The sequence below is a fragment of the Piliocolobus tephrosceles genome, chromosome 20 (genome assembly GCF_002776525.5).
Source record: "Piliocolobus tephrosceles isolate RC106 chromosome 20, ASM277652v3, whole genome shotgun sequence".
Classification (NCBI taxonomy): Eukaryota; Metazoa; Chordata; class Mammalia; order Primates; family Cercopithecidae; genus Piliocolobus; species Piliocolobus tephrosceles.
Genome location: NC_045453.1, coordinates 46,205,492 through 46,222,694, shown reverse-complemented (window position 1 = coordinate 46,222,694; position 17,203 = coordinate 46,205,492). Strand labels below are relative to the sequence as shown.

The window sequence follows — 17,203 nt, the reverse complement described above, 5'->3', positions numbered from 1 at the left end:
AAATTAACTTTTAAATTATTCTCTTTGGAATTTGAATGAGCCCAAGGGGCAGGCATTATCTTGTAAAAAACATCTGTCCAGGTGTGGTTACATTCTCAGCTTTCTTTTCTGCAATAGATAATGAGATTTCAGGGAGAGGATGGAAGGCAGTTGTGTTCCTTTTTGGGGGCTACTGTTTGTAGATAGATAAGGAAACTGTGGAGAAAATCTTCACCCTGTGCTTTGGGAGAGACAAGGGATTGAGAGATGGTAGTGAGGGGAAGGTCCCTTATATTTCAGGGTATTCTGGTATTCTTCTTACCCAAGATTTGCATAGTTATATGTTTTTTGTCCTGGAAGTAAACTGACCCAGCCTGAGTCCAGACTCTGGCCAGACACTTAACCACTGTATGACTAAATCAGTGCATGAGTGAAGTGAATTAATGAATCATAACCCAAGCCCGATCCTTCCACACACAGGAGTCATTCTGGGGATGACGTTATCGGGACAGTCTATATAGTTCAAATATTTGCTTCAATGTCATGTTCTACGTACAGGAAGACTTCCAAGTAGCTTAACTAGAAGCATCAATCCTTCCTCTGACACCTTTTTAGTAGCACTGACTATCATATGTTGGAATGTATTCGCATGTCTTAGTTTCTTTACTACTGATAAGATTATTAAAAAAAAAAAAAAAAAAACTGCTTAAGTTTCTATTCATCTTGGTATTTTCTACAGCCCCAAACATAAAGCCTTATACACAATAGGCTAACCAATGAGTGTTTGCCAGGTGAATAATGGAAACTTAAGTGACAAGCAAAGGGATCTTTGACTCTTCCTTTATTTCTCCCCAGAAACTGTAGAGACTCTTTTTTATCTCTCTCTCTCTCAGATTCCGGAGCGTCTGTGGTCATACAGATTTTAGATGGTTCTGTAAAATAAAATTATATTTAAAGATATTAAGTTCAGGGAGGAATCTACGAAGTTTACTTTGTAACATTTTGGTAATGATTTGGTTAGAAAGCTGTATTTCTAAGAAACTGGTATTCTTCCTTCCAAAGCTGCATTCATAGAATGAATTTTTAAAATTATGTAGAAAATCACCAATCTTTCTAAAATATTTCCATGGTAAAAAATATTACTTCTTTAAAAGTTAACTATAGTTATCAAGAATTGCCTTTCTAAAACCTCAAATGAAAAGCATTTTCTCTTTCCACTGACTAATAAATCTCTAATCATCATTGATAATCAATTCTTAGAAGAGGGCCATACCGAGTAAATTTGGCTGGGATGACTAAATTACAAAGCACATATGTCGGAGGAAGTTGCAAATCTTCACTGACTTCCCATTATTTACAAAGGATGATACAGCTAATATGTATAAAACACATAGAAAATAATATAAATTTAATTCAGTGGATATTTCTTTATTGATTATGGTATATAAAATGAATGGCATTAAGTGCCAGGGAATATACAGGAGCACAAGACCTGGTCTCCATCTTTGCAAAATTTATGATCTGGAGATGGATATTTGAAAGAGAGATAAATTAACATGTAGACTGTGTGATTTTATTATAATAACAGATAATATTTAGCACTTAACAATGTTTCAGTAATTGTCCTAGTACTTTACATGGCATGATCTCATTTAATCCTTACGAAAGCTCTATGTAGTAGGCATTATTATTATTATCCCACTACATAGCTGATGAACCTGAAGCTCAGGAAGATTCAGGTAACTTCTGCAAGACCACATGCCCAGGGGATGGATGGGTGGAGAAGCCAGGATGCAAACCTAAGCCCGTGTGTAGTTAAAGTCCATACCAAGAAGGCAGTAAAAATAAGGTACATCAAAGAGCACATGATTCATTCAAACTTGGGGAAATCAGACGCTGTGGCACCTAAGCTTGTACTTGAAGGATGAAGGTGAATAGAGACGGAGAAGGACATTGCTAGCAGGACCAAGGCAGGTAGAGGAAGCTGAGGGGGACCTTGAGAGAACAGAGAAGAGTTAAGTGTTGCCATCCATGTAGGTGGTAGCATGCGTGTAACAGAGGAGGTGAAACTGAGAAAAGTGTTTGGAACCAGGTATCATTGGCCTTGAGCATTACCGGAAGAGTCTAGCCTTTTTTCATTAGGCAGAGGGCAGTCACTGAACCTTTGTGAACCAGATCAGAGCTGTATTTTAAGATTGATTTGGCAGTCACGTGTAAAAGGAGTGAGATCCAGGAGAGGGAAAAAGAGAGGAGCAGTTAGGAAACTGCTAAAATAGCTAAGGCAAATGGCACTGGGAGTCTGAATTTGTACTGCAATAATGTGAAGAGAGAGGACCAAACATAGAAACAGGAGAAGATTTGGCGCTAGCTGATATTTTAGTCCATTTGGGCTGCTGTAACAAAATATCATAGACTCAGTGGCTTATAAACAACAGAAATTTATTTCTGACAGTTCTGGAGGCTGGAAGTCCAAGATCAAGGTGCTGGCAGATTCGGTGTCTGGTGAGGACCCTCTTCCTCGTAGAGAGGCATCTTCTCCCTGTGTCCGCACGTGGAGGGAGGGGTGAGAGGTCTCTCTTAGGTCTCTTTTATAAAGACACTAATCCCATCCACAAGGGTTCTTTCCTTATGATCTAATCACCTTCCAAAGGCCTCGCCTTCTAATCACCATCACCTTGGAGGTTAAGATTAAGCATATGAAATATTGGGGGACACAGATATTCAGAACATGGCACTGGAGGTAAGGAGCATAAGGAGAGAGATGACAGTGTTTCAGAAGTTCAAAAGAGCAAGCATGTCATCTGTAGTGCAGAGGAATCACATGTCTTTTCCAGTTAAAAGGGGTTATATTGGGAGATAAGGGGAGCTAAATAGGAATGGTGCAACCGGTGGGACACTTGAAAGCACATGAGTGAAGTTTGGGATTTCCAAATGCAGCAAAGCAGCACTTTTCATGGTGCGGTGCGGGGATTTGACACATGTCGGTCTATGACCAAATAATGATGTCCATATTTCTCAGATACTTGAAGTGAGCATGCAGACCTTTAACAAAGGTAGAATATGTGGCATTTAAAGTCTGTGATTTTTAATTGTGAGCAATTGAAATGACTGAAGTGACCATATGTAATTTGTATAAGTAAAACAAATGATTGCATATATAGTTTGTTATAAATATAACAATTTTAAAAAGGAAATGTAAACTCTAGGTTTTAAATTATGCATTAATGTGTATACTGTCTTCTTAACTCAGCATGATAATAATAAGACAAGAGAAATGCATGCTTTAACAGTCTCTTTTCTACTGATCTGTTATCCTTTTCTTTGAAATTTTTAATTAATCCATCTAGAACATTCTTGTGTTTCCCACGTTCATATGAATATTTCTTTATTTTTTCCTATTTTTTAACAGATGATAATAATGAAGAAGAAGAGGATGTCGAAATGACAGAAGATTCAGGTATTAAATTCATTCTTTTATTATTAGGGGGTAAGTAGGGGTCATTTTGTTGTTTATGTACACTTCATATTTTTTCAAAGAAAGACAAAATAAGATTAATAAAATAGAAATATATGCTCAGTGTTATAAAAGTAAAAAGTAGTTGTGCTAACGCTTAAGGTTAATGGAGTTACTGTATTTAAGGAATAAATTTGACCTTGAGTTTCCTGACAGCCAAGGTAAAAATGGAACATGATGTTGTAATTAATAGAGTTATATAACAAATTGCCCCCAAAACTTAGAGTAAGCTGAAAACAACCACTTCTTATGCTCATGAGCACAGCAGAGATAACTTAATCATTCTGTTCACAAGGTGTAGGGCTCAGCAGGAAGATTCAACAGCTGGGAGCTGGGACCATCTGAAGATTCACTCACTTGTGTGGCTAGTGATTGATCTCAACTGTCAGCTAAAATATTAGTTGGGACAACTTCCTAAAACACTTGTTCATGGCCACTTTATGTGGCCTGGGCTTCCTCAAAGCATGGCAGCCAGCTTCCAAAATGAGTTTCTCCTGGAAAAAGGGAGACACTGTATTCTCAGGCTTAGACATTCCATTGCATCACTCCATGTAATTCTAATTCTTTGGAATAGTCACGAGCCTGCCAAAATTCAAGAGGAAATGAAAATGGACTCAATCTCTTATGGGAAGTGATTCTATAGAGCATGTAAGACCTAAAATATTGCTGTGGCCGGCCATCTTTGGAAAATACACTTTCCACATATTATATTTTGCTCTCATTATCAGAATTGAGTTGCATGCCAACCCCTCAATGAAGCCCATTTGTTATGAGGAAAATCTAGTGGTTAAATGCACAGGTTATGGCCTAAGGTAGCCATTCAATGTGTCTTTGATAATGAATGCATGAATCAATAGACCTGAATTCAATTCTAGCTCTATCAATTATTGACCTTAGGCAAGTGTCATTTTCTATAAGCCTCAGTTTACAATTCTGGGGGCAATAATTCTTACTGTATAGTTTTGTTTGGGGGATTAAATCAGATAACATATCTAAAGTTTCATACAGTGCTTGGACCATAGTAAAGATTCAGTAAATTATTGCTTTTTTCTTTCTCATTCTAACAGATATTAGAAGGATCTAGAGCTTAATTCTATGATTAAAAGCTCCTTGTTCCTCATTTTGGCAGTCACAGTGTTCTGACTGTGAAAGAGGTATCTCAGAGGCCCTAATTTTGTGTTACTTCTCATTTGATGCTAGAATTCCCTACAAATCACTGACAGGCTCAGTCTGGGCAGCATCATCAGCAGGGAACTCTTTAAATTCTGATGCATTTGATCTCATTACATGAGGTTTGATTGGGGTGGTCCTTCTCTATGTGAAGTTATATCTCTCTCCCTCCCCGGACTGCCCAATATCTTCAAGAGGAAATAACACCAGTTTCTTTTCTTCATAAAATTTCATTGGAACAAGGATTATAGCTTCTATCTACTCTTCTCCAGTCCAAACATGTCTGATTCCTAAAGTTCCCTTGAACTTCCAGATGCAATGGATTCAGAGGGTATGAGAAGTAGAAGCAGAATCTGAAAGTCAGGAGTAGGAATAAAGGAGGTAGAAGATGAACTGTAGCAGTGGCTGTTGGTGCCCTACTTATGTCTCCTTGGTGCTTGCTGTTATTTTACAGCACCAACAGCTTTCCAAGGAAAGTCCTTATGACTCTCTGCTGAGTGCTTTCCTCTGGTCCTGGCAGCAAACTCAAAGCACAAGAGAGTTAATTTCTCTGGAGCAGCCCTTGACCAATAATAGACAAGAGTTCGTTGATTAATACCCACATCTGACGCATGTTCTGTTCCAATGCTATCTAGTAGAAACATAATGTGAGCCTCAAATGTGAGCCTCATGTATAATTTTGAACAAAGTGAAAAGAAGAACGTAAAACTAACTTTAACAATATTTTCTATAACACAATAATCCAAAATATTATCATTTCAATGTATAATCAATATAAAAATAGTCAGATATTTTACATTCTTATTTTTCATACTAAGACTTTGAAATTGGGATGTGTTTTACATACACATCTGAATTCAAACTAGCCACATTTCAACTAGTTGTTGGCCATATGAGGCTAGTGGCTACAGTATTGGACAACATTGTTCAGAGGTCCCCAGTAGAACTGAGTCTTGGTTGCCCACAGTGGAATGTGCTCATGAACACACCCAGTCTTGTCTGCTTTCCTTTTCCTGTCTTTCTTCCCTATTCCTCTTGTGACACTTGCTAAAATCATCTCTCAAATTAACTGCTTAAAACTCAAACTCTTCTGTGTTTGCTTCTGAGAGAATATGGCCTAAGACAAGGACTTGGCTTGCCTTTTATAAAACATAGAGTTCAAGGTAAAATTTAAATTAAAATTTCCTATACCCATGTAGAATGTCTTATTGTAAAAAAAGAGCCATATGTTTAAAAAAGACTTTAAATTGTCACTCTGTCTTGAATTAACTTTCATGAATTTAATCTTGCCGTTCTCATTTATCTTGCTCACATGAAATGTCCTTAGAGTATCTTTTAGCTACGAGGGGTACTGCCCTTTGAAGCACCCAGTATAAGGGCCTTGTCTTGCCATGGATCATTTGCCTAAGTGCTATAAGTACACATTTCTAAACAGAGAGAGTTGGCTTCTCAATGAGATTTAGATAGCTATCCAAACCACTGAATGATTTTAAGGAAATCAGTATTAATGCTAATGCAGAGTCCACAAGTTTGGAGTCAGCGTTTGAGGTTCGGCGGCATTACTTGGATCATCATTTCTGATTTTAGTTCCACCAGGTTTCCTGGGAGTTTGGTCTCCAGCAGCTACATGCAGCTGTTCAAGTCATATTCAATGGCCCAAGGATGCTAAGCCACTCGGGCAGAATGGGCTTGGGAGCTACTTCCAATTTCCTGATACCTGAGTGCTGAAATCATGGAGGATTTTTTTTGCTGAATGGTTCCAGCTGGCCTCACCAGACATTGGTGTGCATGCTGGCTTCACTCAGATCTCACACTTAAGCATGTCAGTCTCGAAGATGAGTCTGAACCAGTCTCCCAAGGCCTTTAACTGCTGCCTTTCCCCTGCCCTGCATCAATTCTCCTTCTCATTCAAATAGAAAAGCTGGAGGGATTTTTACAAATGCAACTGACACTAATGAAGGGCTACTTGAATGAATCAACTGGCCAAGACATGCTAGTGAATGATAGTAAATAACAACTTGAATACCTAAACCCACTGGGGTGCTTGTAAATGACCTCTCTGAGTAAGGAGAGCCCCAGTGTGAAGAGTTTGCAGATTTCTATGGTATAAACACAAATACCATGATCTTTTTCAAGCTTCCAAAGCACGAGGTCAATGAATAGGAGAGCTGGGGAGAGATGGTACAATTAGCTGGTGTGAGCTGGCTCAAGTCAGCCACAGCACAGCTCTGCTGAGCCAGAGTTTAATTGGGCATGTACTTTGTGCCAATAACGTGACATGCATGAACTCATTTAATACACACAACAATTCTACAAGGCAGGAACTGTTATTATTGAGGCTTAAAAGGGATTAGTTCCTTGCTTAAATAGCAGAGCCAGAATTTGAATCCGAGTTTGCCTGACCCCAAAGTTCATGTCCTTTACTTTCTTGCTCCTGTCTCCAGACTTTTATAGTAAGTAGAGGCAGGAGCATTTCAGATGGTATCAGACATGGTCATCTGCAAGGGGAGGCTCTACTCCCATGGGAGGTAGAAGAAGCAGACTGGCTGAAATGCCAAGAATTCCGTGTAGGTCCTTTAATCATCTTCCTTAATCCTTAATTCCCTAATGGCAAATGTCTTCCCATGTCCTTTCATTTCCATGACTGCACTGTTAAAATTAGCCCCAGTCTGAGTCAGCAGGGATGGAAAATTATCAACCACCTATGGAAACTCAACCACATCACAGCTGGATGCACAGTTCAGTCCCTCAGGGGACAAAGCCATGCTCCTGGCAAATCTCCAGGTTTCTACCCTCTGCCAGACACAGGGCAAGCTAAAAAACATGATACATTGTCAAGGAGAAGCATGGGGGTGCTTTTGTAGACAAGCAGAAGCAACTCTCTTCTTCACTCCCCCAGACCAAGACAGAAAGTTGTTCCTCCCACGCCACAAGTAGAAACCTGGACACAGAGGCCTTATGTATCTGTGACTTTCATTTGCATGTCCCAGAGCACTTTACCCATGGCATCATGAGATGATACAATACTGTTTCATATAACATGTTTCATGTTCATATTCAACATGTATGCATGCCCACTGACCCAAGGAGTGCTCTACAACTTTTTCAAAAGTAAAATATTAGTACTTTGGGGGGGGGGTGCTTGCATATTTCAAAATGTGGCACATGGATGTCTTTTTAAATAGTACCCACTGCCCAGGAATTCTCATTCTGGTGGGAAATGAAGACCTAGAAATGTAACTCACAAAAACGCAGAAAGTGATTTGGAGAAATGCTGGTTTGGAGTTGAATTTCCAGCATTGGAAACTCTCTTCTTGCTCCCAGTTGCAGACGACACATTGCAGTGACATAGAAGGGTTAGATTTTTCTCCCAGTGAGGTTGCAAATGTCTCTTTGCCCATTGTATGAATCCCTTTGAGCCCAGTATTTGCACTCGGTGAGCTGCTCCAAGCATCTCATTTCTGTTTTTGCTGAACCCATTCCAAGGGTCAACATCCATCTTGCACCTGGTGACAGAAGTTTGGGGGAGTTGCTAATGTAGTCATTGGCAAATTTTTTCACTCTGGCTCTGGTAATAACCTTAGATGTGACTGACTTGCAACCACAGAAAACCTAGCCTAGTGCCCAAAGCTTTGCAGTTTATAATGCCAAAGTTTTTAATAGCACATCTATCAAATGTGGGTTTTTTTGTTGTTGTTGTTCTGTTCTTTTTTTAATAAATGGGAAATGAGAAATGAGTCGCCATAGCTCTGTAATGTAATTTTAGAATCCTGGCATGAAGGCGACAGCTGCTAAGAGAGAATTAGGCAGGGTCCCCATTATATCTTGGCCTTAAAGAAAGGCCTGGGGAAGTGAAAATAAAATAGAATTTGAAATGAAATTCTCAAGGCACTGCTAGGCACCAGGGATACGAGAGGGATTAGGATATACAAGTGCCCTTTTCTCATGGAATTTACATTCTTGGGGATGAGATGAGGAAGGAGACATACGGTAAAGGGATACACCAGAGAGCAAGATAATTTCAGATACAAGTGATGTGTTTGAGAGAGATTTCCTTTGTGAGCCTTTGGAATAAACAGTCAGGGAAGGCCTTGTAGGGAGCTGAATTTGAACTGAGATTCAAAGGGCAAGAAGGGAGCAGACCTATGAATATGTGTGTTGGAGGAGTAGGGGTGAGAACAGCAGGTGCAAAGGTCCTGAGGCAGGAAGCAGCCTAGCAGTGATTGAGGAACACAAAGGGAAAGGAAACTGACAAAGCTAGAGCCAAACACAAGTGGGAAGTGAGGCTAGTGTGGTAAGCAGGGCCCAAGTGACGTGCTGTGCCAGGCCTGGAATTGGATTTGGATCTTATTCTAAGCAATGGTTTTTAAAGAGGCAAGCAATGTGATCTGGTTTACGTTTCAAAAGCTCACACTGTCGGGATAGATTGTAGACAATAAAGAATAGAAGCGGGGAGATTAGAAGGCTAGCGGGTTATGAGATGCTGGTGTGGGCTACTGTGGTGATTCCAAAGGTTGAGCACGTTGATGAATATGAAATCTATTTTAGAATGGAGCTGTGAGGGCTATGATAGGATTTGCGATTGCTTCAACTGGAAAAGTAAATGAAGAAAAATATTGAGAATGACATCTCAGTTTGGGGTTTAAATTCCTGGGTAGATAGTGATACCATTCCTTGAGATGTGTAATACTGTGGAAAGAACAGGCTTATAAACATCAAGTATATAATTATATCTGACTTTAAATTTGAAATGTCCTTTACAAAAAAATTGAAAGAGCCTGATGGGAGTTGAGTGCAGGAAAGGAAATTATTAGTGCTCTGAAGTGTGGGGCATAGTTAAGTACCAGCCCCGAAGGGACAATGGGAAGGAGGTGGCTACCGGAGCCAAGAAACTTAGAGGGCCACGTGGAGAAGGCCAACTCTAGGGTCTGTAACCTTAAATTGAGGGATACAACCAGCTCATGAAAACCACCAGGTGCCTAGAAAGTAGATGCCCTGAACTCCCCATTGGCTACATCTAATAGGAAGCCGGAGAACCAGGGAGTTCATTGACGCAATCCAGAAAATTCAGCCTCCCAGAGCATAGCAGGGGTGGTGAAGGATGGAGAGTGGATCTAGAGAGGCAAACAGATATCCATTCCCAAATTCCAAACAAGATGCCCTGTAAACTGTTGAAGACATAAGTCTTGAGCTCAGAAAGAAGACCAGGGCTAGATACATAAATTCACACCTAATGAAGTGTGCTATATCCAAATGAATAAACTCGGAGATACTTTCCTGACACTGTCCTCAGAACTTAATTTATTTGCCCCCATGGATAGACTTAGAGGGGCATTGAGGAAAATAGGAAGCACAGTAATTTAAGTGGGAAATACAGAAGTTGTTTAGAATCTGGATTACTAAAAACAGTTTGTTAAATAAAAGCAGGGTCATTTCTAGCCCCATTCCTTTCTCCATTCCTCTAGCCCTGCTTTCAGGACTGAGTAAGATGAAATTGCACCATGACAATTGTCAACTAATCTATGAAGATTGAAATCAAACACTGTTGGAGGAAAAAAAAAATTAACAGGGTTCCCTTATGGAGAATTTCTAAATTTATGAAAGCACATGTGTAAGATTTTACATTTGTGTGAATCACTAATGCTATCTACAAAAATGTTTTAGCTTAAGCCTTAAGTTTAAGTCTATGTAGGTTGGAGAACCACAAGTCCTTGCCAGAATTTCGCTCAGCCATGATGACAGATGAATCTGCAATTAAGATTCAGTGTGTGTGTAGGTTTACTAAGAAGAAAACATTTTTAAATTTCAACATAGTTTTGAACCCTACTGGTAAATATTTAAATGAGAATATTAAATCTTTGTGATTCCAGAGGGGTTAGAGCCAAAAGGCCTCTCTCCACCCCACAAGAAGAGCAAAGCAAAGAAGCCAGAATGTTCAAAAGACTCTAGCGAGGGTAAGTCCTGTCCCTCCTTCCTTTAGAAAATTATGCCATGAAAAGAAAAATATATTTAATTTATAAATTATGTGTATAAACACACTCATGTTCAGATATTCCTAAGGGTTCAAATATCACAGAGAAATTATTTTATCCCTTTCTAATATGTTTGAAGATGAAGAATCAGATTCAAGTTTATTTTGTTAAGGTAAAACCCAAATTTTAAAAGTCCATTTTGTCAGTGTGATGTATTTTCCATGTCTGCAAAGCAAAAAACTGTAGGTAGTGCTTACCAGTTACATGTTCCAAAATTGTGTAAAAGTGAAGGTCAAGATTTGCATGTGATGACCAGCTTTGCAACTATTGGCTTATTGGGAAAAATGTTTTTCTGATAAATACATTCTGAGTCTTTCCAGATTCAGACTTCAACAACAGATGTTGGAAATGGTTCCTGTCTTTAGCATTCTCTTTCATTTTCTAGGATCCTACATACGTTTGCATTTTTGCATTGAATGGGCAGGTCCCACTGGACTCAGTTTTATGAAGAAATGACACTGTCTCTCTTTTACACACTAGTACAACATGCAATTCATTCAAATTTTCTTTTAAAATGTTGATGAGGTGTTCTTTTCATGTGAACCTCAAACCTAAGAGTAGTACAAACTTTTACACTTCATCTTAGCCCAAAGGCAGAGAAGCGATAGAGTAGTACAAATTTTTTAAAGGGAGCGTATTTACGCCTTGTCCTTCTTGCCTTGAGCCCCACCTCCTCCACTGGGAAATGAAGAGTGTAATAATACTGATGGTGTTGGGTTGGGTCTTGAGGGAAGAAGATGCCAAGACGGAAGCAGAAGTGCAGGATAAAGGTGAGAGAAATGGGCAATGGAGCAGGAGCAGCTGAAAGGGGAGAAGAAAACAAGGAGGCTTAGCTGGGAAGTGCCTCAGTCTGCAGTGCAGTCTGGAAGTCCAGAGGAGTCCTGCACTGGACGGGAATAGTTGGGCTCTAGGGTCTTGCTTTGCCATGCTCAGTCACTGGCTGCAGGTAGTTTGGGGAGAAAGTGGCCGGCCTCAGCAGGAACACGATGCCACAGGGGTCCTCAAAAGTGTGGCTGCTGGGCGCTGTCAGCTTACTTATCTCCTAGCAGCAGGTCTCACTTGAACTCTTGAGCTGCTCACGTGCAGGACTGCACAGTATCCCTATGAGTGCTGGGGCTTCCGGTGCTAAGTAATAATGCTGCTTTTTCACCTTTCTGGGAGTTTAGAATCAATCGAGAAGACAAAGCTGAAAGAAAGGTGGAAATCAAAGCATTAGCTTGATTACTAATGTGGTTAGGCCAGAGCATCTGGCTGCTCTGCCCCCAAACAGGCTTCCTAATCCTGGATTTCAGCTGTAAATGGAAAAGCTTTAATCACTGTCCCCTCACAGGCAAGTGCAGGAGTCCTCAGCTTCCTAGACCAAGGCTGCCCTGGTCAGCTTGTTATCGGACGAGCAGACCAGGAACACGCCTTTTCTGTAGGCAGGTGGGTCTGAGGGAGACACAAGATAGGACTGTTTCCTTCTCCCAGGCTTACTGTAAGTGAGGAGAGGTGTAGAAAGGCACAGAAGTAGATGTGATCCCTCCTCTAGACAAGGAGCGAAGGATGAACGTTTCCTACTGACAGTAAAGAACAGAAATAGCATGTGTACTGGCCTAGCACTGGCCTGGCCTTCTGTCAGTGATGGCTGTTATTATCCATATCATAATCATGGTCATGGTAGGGTATGCACTGCCCTAATTCAGTGAAATGTGCTTGAAAGTTTAAAATTGTTCAGAGAAGAACACTTAGAACCAGGGAAAAGGCCAGCTGCAATAATTCACCCAAGATGTTAAGCTTTGTTACTGCCTGGTGGGAGAGTAGCTGGGGCTTCCAAATCTCCTGTTGTAGTTCGGTCATTTTCTAGACCATCTCTTAAGGCCACACTTGGGTAAAGAGCTGGGGCAAAGCAACACTCACCTTTCCCCTAGAGACACTCTACCTCACCAAATGATTCCCATCACATCCATAACCTATGTCAAACGCTGTTTTCCAGAGCCTGAGCCTGTTGTCATTTCTGAGCCTCACATAATGGCTACTAAGCTGTAGCAGTTCTTCCACCTTTAATTAAAGAAGGGAATTCTTCCAAGTTACTCCTTCCAATGTGTGAAAACTTCATTTACTTCCTAAATCAGTTGCTTTGTTTAGGAACGTCATTCCCTAATCCCAATGACTCAATAATACAGCTTCACCTCCTGTCATTGTGTGGTCTAACAATCTGCTCTGAATCATAAAGACGAAAATGTGGTAACTGCATTTGCTATCAGGGACGTTCTGTCTGTGGTGAAATGTGAATGTGAGGCACTCTCCAGAAACATGGGAATTGTGCATTTGTTCCTAAGAGGGCTTCAAAGACAAATAAAAAAGTCAAAATGGCTGGGCAAGGAGTGAGAAAGGGAGCACCATCGGGCAGGCGGTGGTGGATGATTCCATGATGTGCTGTTGTGCTGAACCCCTCTCACCTTTAGTGGGGATGACACCAGGTTTGAGAGGCTGAGGAAGAGCCCCAGAATCACTGAAAGAGACATGGGGTTTTCCTGGGGACTTTCATACAGGAGAGAGAGCCTGGTGGCAGGAGCCTGGGCAGGAGGATCACAACCACTTATAAAAAACATACAGCGACAACCTTTACTTAACCCAAGACAAAGGGCCTCCATCCCTTGTACAACCTGAGTTCTACAGGATGGGCTGGGGGCTCAGATGTTCCCTGTAGATAAGAATCTCCAGGTTGCCACTCCTGGATTCTAGTTGAGACCTTCGAACCGCACGGAGGTGCATCCACCACATGGTTCATTCTCAGGATACGCTTAAGTGATTGCTATCAGTTGGTTTACCATACATATGGCACTTACTACTTATCAACGTTTCTATTTTGACAAAATAACCTATGTCCCTGAATTCGTGCGTTGTACTCTTGAATGTGTTCCATTTCCCATTATGGTACAAAGAGTTACAATCATTCTTTCCTAGTGGATATGCAAATGAAATCTGGTATCACTGGAAGAGGGGCAAGTTTTAATGCTGACCATTACTCTTCTCTCTAGATCTTCTTCCCAGCTTAGAGTTATCCATGTTTTTCTAGCTTGGTCATTTCATATTTTTTTAGAAAGAGAAGCTCCTGGTATTTTTATTTATAGATCACTCAGCTTAGTGCCCCAACAATGGGCCCTATCTCTCTTCTCTCCTTCTTTAGGATTCCCTGGCCCACTTCCCACCCTCACAGGCACTACTGATTTCCTCCTTTTACCTGATAACACACATTTTCAGAAAGGGTTACAGAAAACAAACTCACCTAGATTTTCCTGCATATATAGTCATAATAACTGTATTTAGATTCAGAAGAAAAATTTCAAGAACATATGGTCAAATTTTCTCATTCTACAGAATTTTTTAAAGTACAGACTGCAAATGCTTCGTTAACTTGCCCAAGTCCATGCAGTTGGTTAATGTCACAAACTCTTCTTCTTCTTTTTTTTTTTTTTCTAGAAAAAACACAGCTTCTGTTATCCTTTTCTCTTTCTCTTTCCTGGAAATTAGAACAAATTTTTTGAAGGAAGAAATATTGTCAACATTATAACCTTGAGTTAAGCATTATTACTTTAGTAAACATCTCGCTGAGATAGTGAACAGCAAAATTAAAACTCAAATAATTTCTAAATGTATTTATTTGCATTTTTATGTTGTGTACTTTTGAATATAGTGGTTTTATTATTTTCATTAAAATTTCATGAAACACTGTGTACTTTGGTTTCACACATTCAACACCATACCAATAATGAAATTATTAGTAATTTCAAACTACTAATGGATTGGCTGTCATCTGCTATAAATGATAATGCCGTCTGTGAACCAGCAAGGCATAGACAGAATTGTTTGGAAAAAAGTCTAGTTAATACCGGTTGCATTAATTCTAACTCCCCATAATTTAGATCTTTTTTTTTTCTTACAAAAAGTTGAAAGAATATTATTGCAGAAAACTTATCACCTTTAATAAAGCATACTTTTCTCACACTTCTTCCTTTGTCTTTCAGAAGTAAATGCTTTACAGGTTCCTTTAGTGAAAGTCTCTCAGGACTTATTTGCCTGAAAATGGTATTATTTTGCATTATTCTTTTAAGGCAGTATTCGTGGGTAAAAATTTCAGGTTGATGGTTATTTTCTTGCAACATTTTGAAGTTGTTTTCCTGTAGTTGTTAAGGAATATTTCAGTTTGTTTTTTGCTTCTTTTAAGCTGATCTGTTTTTCCTTTCTGTCTGCTTTGACAATCTACTCATTATCTTTTGTGTTCCGTAGTATCACTATGATGTGCCTAGGTATAGATTCATTTTTATGCATCCTTCTTAGAATTTGCTGTACTTCTCAGATCTGGGAATGGGCATCTTTCATTAGTTCCGAAAAACTCTCACATACCACTTCACCAAATATCACTTCAATCTATTACTTTCTATTCTTTCTTTCTCTGTTCTTCATGACTTTTAACCCATATCACATTTTTGTCCTCTGTGTCTCTTCTCTCTATGATGCCTTCCGGTTAATTTTTTTCAAGTCTGTCATTTAACTTGCTAATTTTCTATTCAACTTTATTTAATCTGATGTTTAACTCTTCACTGAATTTTTAATTATAGTTTTCTTTTTTGATATGTTTTATTTGGTTCCTTTTCAAATATACATGGACATTTTTTATTTAATTAACACATAAAATACCTTTAATAATCTGCATCATAAATTTTAATATCTCTAGTGTGTACAAGTCTACAAGTCTGATTCTGCAGTTTATTGACTCTGCAAACTTACGCACTTGGTTGTTTCCTTGTGTATTTTGCCTTTTTGATGATCATGTTCCTTGGATTTTTACTTATGGAAGCTTTTTTGATGTTGCTTTAAGAGCTCATTTATTTACACTTGGTTTTCTAAGATACCTGAAGATACCACCTTAGCAATACCTTAAAGTACATATTAGGCTTAGAGTTTTGTTTTTATTTTGTTGGCTAATGGTGCTTAAACCCATGTTAGTCCATGTATAGGATGAGGAAATCTCAACAGAGACCTTTTTCTTCCCTTTGTTTCCTCTGCGACAAATGCTAAAACTGACATAGGCAAATCTCCCACTATATTTATGACCCTAGCACGGGCCCCTCGAGGCCTCACACGTGTGGCTCCAAGCTCTAGCTATTGGTTCTCAAAGAGTGTTCTTGAATCTGCATCCATCAGCCTCACCTGGAAACTCACGCCTATAATCCCAGCACTTTGGGAGCCCAAGGCAGGTGGATCGCTTGAGGTCAGCAGTTCAAGACCATCCTGGCCAACATGGTGAAACCCTGTCTCTACTAAAAATACAAAAATTAGTTGGGCATGGTGGTACATGCCTGTAATCCCAGTTATTCAGGAGGCTGAGGCACAAGAATTGCTTGAACCCAGGAGGCAGAGGTTGCAGTGAGCTGAGATTGAGCCACTGCACTCCAGCCTGGGCAACAGAGCAAGACTCAGTCTAAAAAAAAAAAAATTCTAGGTTCACATCCCAGACCTACTGAATCAGAAACCTGAAGTGGGGTGCAGTAATCTGTGTTCTCAAAAGCGCTTCATCTGAAGATGCACGCTCAAACTTGAGAACTGTTGTTCTTGAGTCTAGGTTACCTGGGGTTGGCAGATGCCTCAAAGCAAATATTGATTTCAGTGCCTGCTTAGAACTCCTGATCCTGACACTTTTATCATTTCTGTTTCTAAGAATTTCCCTTACAAAAGCACCATCTCAGCCATGTATCCAAGAATTAGATAGATGCATACATATATATGTACATACATATAGATAACGCAAATACCTACACATCTATATATATGAACACACACATATAGGTATGTATATGTGTATACCTGTAAATGTATATATGTATACACATACCTTTATATGTGTGTGTGTACATATATAGATGTGTAGGTATATGCTATCTATTGTATGTATGTATATATACACATACATGTATGTGCATGTATGTATATACACGCATATATGTGTGTGCATATATATCTGTAGGTATGTGCTATCTATATGTATGTATATATGTATGTAGGCACATACATGTGTGTATATACGTAGGTATGTGCTATCTATATGCATGTATTTATGTATGTATGTACAAATATATGGGTGTGTATATATCTATAGGTATTTGCTATCTATATGTATGCATCTATTTACTTATCTAATCACACAGACATATATGTGTGTATATATACTATTCAACTTTACTGAACTTTACTATTCAACTTTCTAAATGTATGTGTAATTGAATATGCACACACGCATATAATGAATTATTTTATAATTATTTTATAAAACAAACACATATTTTCATTAAAAAAGAACTAAATGGACTGTATGCTGCTAAGTTCAGTAGCATGTTTCAAACAGTAATTTTCTCCATACCTAAGTCTCCAAAACCTTCAGTGGCTTTGGTTAACAAATATCACTTTCCATCATATTTTTACAGAAAGCACTAGCACTTTGACTCTCGTTCCACAATTGCCTTTA

General features: G+C 39.3%; 1 protein-coding gene and 1 long non-coding RNA gene across 7 annotated transcripts in view; one reads left to right on the top strand and one right to left on the bottom strand.

The window, feature by feature from the left end:
• MACROD2 (mono-ADP ribosylhydrolase 2) overlaps positions 1-17,203 on the top strand; it is a 2,106,139-nt gene that overhangs the window by 1,957,326 nt on the left and 131,610 nt on the right. For 5 of the 6 annotated variants that reach the window (XM_023217826.3, XM_023217825.3, XM_023217824.3 and 2 more), the window contains one exon: positions 3,389-3,436. In XM_023217826.3, the coding sequence (XP_023073594.1) occupies positions 3,389-3,436 (48 nt within the window). Of the gene's footprint in view, positions 1-3,388; positions 3,437-10,533; positions 10,618-17,203 lie in introns of all 6 variants that reach the window. The other variant, XM_026456119.1, reaches the window with a different exon arrangement.
• The window catches only part of LOC111546431, a 30,907-nt gene continuing 23,640 nt past the window's right edge, over positions 9,937-17,203 (bottom strand). Inside the window, exon 2 of the long non-coding RNA XR_002732779.1 lies at positions 9,937-11,881. This is a non-coding gene — a long non-coding RNA (uncharacterized LOC111546431). The remainder of the gene's footprint in view (positions 11,882-17,203) is intronic.